The following is a 6,000-nucleotide window of genomic DNA, read 5'->3' on the forward strand; positions in this document are numbered from 1 at the left end:
TACACAGGAGGCCGGGGCTCGGTTCCTGGCACCACACAGTTCTCCCACACCACCAGCACTGGCCCCTGAGTAATGTAGGAAGTACCCCCAAGCTACTTCAGGTATGGTTCAGAAACAGAACCAAAAATTCAAGAACATACAATGTGTTTTTTTTTCACTGTGTTTTAGAGTTACCAGAATACCAGAATCCACTAATTGACCTGTCAATTATATATTTACAAACTACTGATCCCTACAAAGAAGAATTGGGTTATTCTATAAATAAACACATCAGAATTATGTAACACAGTCACAAATATCCAGACACATTTCCCTGAAGGACTGAGAATAATAGTTTTTTTATTTATATGTGTTTAAGAACAATAGTCCCAGTGAATGCTGGAGACTGTCTGAATCTATACCTAGAGGCAGTCAATTTTTGTAACAGATTAGTTAATTAAAGTTGACTTGTTATTTGAAATTTAACCTGTAAAATTTGCTTAACTTGCTGAGTCAGTTTAATAAATGTAAACAACTAGTTTGGAAAACAAAATCCTGAATAAACAGAACAAAATGATCTATTGACAGACTTTCCTTAGAAGCACACACATACACAAAAAAAGGCCCATGCAAGCAGTGCCTATTAATTGCCACACACTTAACTCTTACGAATGCAGTGACGAATGGGAATTGCTCAAAATCACAGCCATTCAATCTATGTTATCAAATAAAGTCATGTTCTGAGAAACTAACCTCTGGCACAAGAAAACCAGGGAGGTAACATGCCATGTCAATCAGCAATTAAACCACAACACTCCTTTGGGAGTCACAGGTAAGCATCCTTCCCAGTGCCGCTATTTGTTACAGGACCTAAGGATGAGTTAACGTCTCTGGACCTTAGTGTTTCCTGCTGTAAAGGAAATCCTGGCACTTTCTCAAAAAGACAGTGCAGAAGTTGTTTCTAACTACATATGTTAGTTTCTTGTTTTGGGCCACACCTGGTGGTGCTCCCGGGACCAAGCAACGCTGGAGATTCAGACACGCTCTCCAGCCCTCTGTGCTCTCTCCCCAGCCCTCCAGATTACTGTAAGGAGTAGCAATCCGAAGGAACAGCAACAGCTTAGAATGCTTACAAGTGTATCACAAGCCAAATCCCTGGCATCACCATACACACTGAGTGCTATACTGACAGTCCTGCCCTTTAATAGAGGGAGGGGGGGGAGGTTCCCAGTTGTATAATTCCAAGGCATTAAAGTTAGCAGAACAGCAAATACCTTATATACACAAATATGTAATTTCACTAAGTATTTTATATTCCTTTGCCTTAAGGAAACTACCGAATGATGGTCAAAAGTTTTTAATTTCTATCATTCAACCAAATAAAGAATAAATAAATTATTTTTGAGTGTAGGGGTCAAAAGATCACAGGCTGAGCACATGCTTTGTGTGCAAGAGGCCCAGACTCAATCCATATGATACCTCGACACCTCGGGAGAGACCCCCTAAGACAGAGCCAGGAGGAGCAGCCCCCAAGCATCACTTGGTTTGGCTTCCAAGTAAAAATTAAAATAACTAAAGTTGATGTGCATTATTCACTTAGTATTTACTCAGCGAATTAAACATGAGTGACTAATGGAGTAAAAGATACTAAAAACGGGTCTGGGGCAGAGAGCAGTTAAGGTGTTCCTGCTTGCCTTGCGCTCAGCCGACCAGGGTACGATCCCCAGGACCCCACATGGTCCCCAGAGCCCTCCTCCAGGAGTGATCCGAGCACACCTTGGTGTAGCCCAAAGCAAAAATCAAACAAACAAACAGAAAAAAATAACGCGATTCTCCATCCTTGCCTTCTCAGCCCAGGTTCCAGGACTGCTCCGACAGGAAAGTAGTCAGGAAGGAGTTCAAGCCATGGCACCACTTGATAGCCCAGCACCAATGAAAATGACCCTCAAATAGAGCCAGGAGTAGACCCTCACACTGCCAGGTGTGGCACCAAGAAATAAAATTAAGCAACATGGAGATGAAAGCCAAAGAAGGGGAGCGATCACACATTCTCATGCAGCGTCTTTGCCTTTTCAGTTTGGGTTTTGTTTTGTTTTGGTTGGTTTTTAGTTGGGGGGGGCGGGGGAGAAGGGGGTTGTCTGTTTGTTTGTTTTTAGACTCAGCAGTGCTCAGGAGCTACTCCTGGCTCTATAATAAATAATGATCCCTGGCAATACCTGGGGACTATATCCAGTCCTGGGAACTGGATGGTCAGAAAGGCAAGCACCTTACTCTCTGATCCAAACAATGTTAATTAGACATCCACAGGAAGAACCATCAGTTACTGACATTCACAGATAAAATGGCTTAGTAGAGGTCCCACCTGGGAAAGAAATCTATGCCAGATATTTTCCTGTCCCAGCAACTCACGAGACTAATCTGAACTCTTGGCTTCCAATGAAATTTCATTCAAAATTATCACTCCAATTTCCCTATTTTTCTTCATAAAATAATATTCCACTCATATATTGGGTTGTTTGGTTGTTTTGTTTTTGCTATGGTTTGCATGTCTCTAACTGGAATTTCTCTCCTACCTTTAATAAACCCATTTTGATGGTAATACAATAGGTTGTTTCGTTTTTCAGGACAACAACTGCAACACTCAGAAGCCAAGCAAGGGATGAGTCAGAAAAGGAGATTGAGAAGATGATTTAAAGTAAATGAAAATCCAGGATAACATGTCACTTAGCCAAGTTTCAAGTGTTTATTTAATAAATGTAGGTGAGAGACAGAGTTAAAGTCAGAAAAATCAACCTTTGCATTTAACAAGAACTAGTGTTCAAGTGATTTTCACCAGACCCATTTCCAGATCTGTAAGGGTAAAGCAGAAATGAAAATGACAAACTAAAATGTCGAAGGAAAGGGCTTTTCTTTTCTTTTTCTCAGACCAGCTGTACTTGAGGGCTACTCGTGTGGGTGTGTGTGTGTGTGTGTGTGTGTGTGTGTGTGTGTGTGTGTGTGTGTGTGTCTATCTTTCTGTCTGTCTGTCTGGGGAGTGTCACTTCTGGTGGTGGTCAAAGGACTAGGCAGTGCCTGGGACTAAATCCAGGCCTCCTTCTGCAAAGCATTCAGCTTTAGCCCACTTACTATCTCTTCTGAGTTTTGTTTTCTTTTTAAAGATGAGTAAATTAGTCTGTATGCTGGCAGAAAACCTTGTGTAAAGAAGGAAAGAGGGGCCGGAGCGATAGCACAGCGGGTAGGGCGTTTGCCTTGCACGCGGCCAACCCGGGTTCAATCCCCGGCATCTCATATGGTCCCCCAAGCACCGCCAGGAGTAATTCCTGAGTGCAGAGCCAGGAGTAACCCCTGTGCATCGCCAGGTGTGACCCAAAAAGCAAAAAAAAAAAAAAAAAAAAAGTCAAATATAACAGTGTATTACATACAGTACAGGAAAGTATTGGTTGAATAAACCTTCACTTGTTCCATAAAGACACTATACTGGGGGGAGGTAGGGGGAAGGCCTAATAACGTACCATAGAACTGTTTCTTATTTGTAGAGAGTTCAGACAAACTAGTCCCAGAAGCCCCTTCACCAACCTCCAACGACTCTCCGAACTTTCTCTACCATCAACCACTTTCTGCTTCCTAGAGCGGCCAACACCACTTCCCTGTACACTCAGCTCCTTGATGCATGAAGCCCACATGAGCATCGCTCCAGGGTGGCGGTTACGTCAAATGTGCACATTCTTCGGCACCACCTGTCTCTATGTACCTTACTTCATATCTCACAAAGAGAGGCCAAGGAGGGTGTGGATCATCGCTAGTTGGTCACCAAGAAGTTCTCAGGCACAGGGGAACCATGGGGGCGCGGGCTGAAGATGTGGCTGAGCCCTATTCCTCCAGGACAAGAAGCCATCCCAGGATGTGTCGTGTACACCCTGGAGAATACTACTTCATCCTAGAGAATTATTGCTAGATCTGCACCTGGGTGCCACTCACGCACCCCCCCACACACACAATCCCCCCACACACACACCCACCCCCTCACCCTCCATCTCTGCTACTACCTCCCGAGCCACCTGGAGATGAGGAGGTAAAGCTCATCAAGCAGCTGGAAGATCATTTTGGGGAACCCTGAGCCAGGATCCTCTACAAGCTCATCCTTTCGGAACTGAAACATACCATGTTGAGTGTAGCCGAAAGAAGGATAAACACAGAATGAACTCAGTTATCTGGAGAATACAGAATAACAAACAGGATGAAGGAATGCAATACAATCAAGGGGGGATTCCTAGACGACCCGTCACCACAGAGCATTCAGAGAAGGACACAGAAGGCAAGAAAACTGGGGGAAAGAGACAGGAAGCAGTGGGTGGAGAGGGAGCAGGGTTGAGGAGCTCAGGTACACCAGTATAGTTACGGATCCAAACCAGAGTCAAAAACACTGAACACACGAGTCCAAACTACTTAACAACCGAACTTTAAAAGGTGCCTGCAAGGGCAATAGTTACAGCATAGGGCATTTGCCTTGCACACATCCGACCCTGGTTTGTGTCTCGGCATCCCACATGGCCCTCTCTGAGCACCACCAAGAGTAATTCCTGAGCACTGAGCCAGGATAACCCCTGAGCATCGCAGGGTGTGGTCCCAAAACAAACAAAAGTGTCTGTCACGTTAATAGGCTGGAGTGGAGATGGGAGGCGACCTGGGAACAACCGGTGAAGGGCAACTGACCCTGGTGGTGGAACCCGCGCTAAAACACGGCACAAACTATCGAGAACTTTGTAAATCATGATTCTGTAATAAAAATTGAAAAAAGGGGCTCATCTCTGGCACCCTTCCATCCCAGAATCACCTGCACCCCGACTTAGGGTGTGTAACTCCTTCTTTTATTCCATGGGGTTCTGGGAGGGAGGGAGGGAGGGAGGGAGGAAGGAAGGAAGGAAGGAAGGAAGGAAGGAAGGAAGGAAGGAAGGAAGGAAGGAAGGAAGGAAGGAAGGAAGGAAGGGAGGGAGGGAGGGAGGGAGGGAGGGAGGAAGGAAAGGAGGAAGGGAGGAAGGGAGGGAAGGAAAGGAGGGAGGGAGCCAGGAAGGAAGGAAGGAAGGAAGGAAGGAAGGAAGGAAGGAAGGAAGGAAGGAAGGAAGGAGCCAGGGAGGGAAGGAAGGAAGGAAGGAAGGAAGGAAGGAAGGAAGGAAGGAAGGAAGGAAGGAAGGAAGGAAACAAGGAAGGAAGAAAGGAAGGAAGGAGCCAGGGAAGGAAGGAAGGAAGGAAGGAAGGAAGGAAGGAAGGAAGGAAGGAAGGAAGGAGGAAATTTTTTTTTTAATAAGTCCCAGACTTACTATTTCTTAATAAGCCCCCGAGCCCGGGGCGGGAGACACGGCGCCGTGGCAGGGCGCCACCCGCCTGTCCCCGAGCGCGCAGGGGTGAGCCGTGCCACCGCCGGCCGCGGCCCGAGAGCCCACCCCGACACACCCCTGCAGCACCCCGGGCCGGGCCCCGCGCCCAGGCTCCCCCCGCCGCGCCGGGCCCTTCCCTGCCACCTCCGGGCGCCGGGCCGGTGCCGGCTGGGACGGCGGCGGTGAGGACACGCGGCGCCCGCCCTGCTCCCGGACTCGCCAAACTCGGCCCGCGGCTCCCCGGCGCCCCCGGGCCGCTCGGGGCGGCGCGAAGGGTCCGGGGAGGGTCCGGGAACCCAAGGGCCGGCGCTTCCGCCCCCGCCCCCGGGACGCGCCCCCCGCGACTCACACTTCCATGCCGGCCCCGCCGCGTCCCAGCCGCCGCCACAGCCACGCAAGGCACGCCGGGAACGCCGCGGGGGGTGCCGGGAGCGCCGCGGGGCACGCCGGGAAGCTGAGGGCCCGCGGGGCTCGGCAATGAAGGGCTGATCCGGCGTCGGGTCCGGCGCGGGTGCAGTTCGTGTTCCGGCGGCTCAGTGTCCGCAGACAGGGCTTGGGTCGTGCTTTCCCCGGCCGGTAGCGGCAGAATCCGAATAAACTACGATTCCGAGTTTAATGACGACGGAATAAACTACGATTCAGATAT

At 48.8% G+C, this 6,000-nt stretch overlaps 1 protein-coding gene across 2 annotated transcripts in view; it reads right to left on the reverse strand.

Moving 5' to 3' along the window:
• Nucleotides 1-5,767, reverse strand: part of CRCP (CGRP receptor component) — a 39,521-nt gene extending 33,754 nt beyond the window's left edge. The window contains exon 1 of one of the 2 annotated variants that reach the window (XM_055135244.1): nt 5,704-5,767. In XM_055135244.1, coding sequence (XP_054991219.1) covers nt 5,704-5,711 — 8 coding nt within the window. In that variant the 5' untranslated portion in view covers nt 5,712-5,767. Of the gene's footprint in view, nt 1-5,297; nt 5,398-5,703 lie in introns of those variants that run through there. The other variant, XM_055135245.1, reaches the window with a different exon arrangement.
• Between the last annotated feature and the right edge of the window lie 233 nt (nt 5,768-6,000).

This window comes from Sorex araneus, chromosome 4 (assembly GCF_027595985.1).
Source record: "Sorex araneus isolate mSorAra2 chromosome 4, mSorAra2.pri, whole genome shotgun sequence".
NCBI lineage: Eukaryota > Metazoa > Chordata > Mammalia > Eulipotyphla > Soricidae > Sorex > Sorex araneus.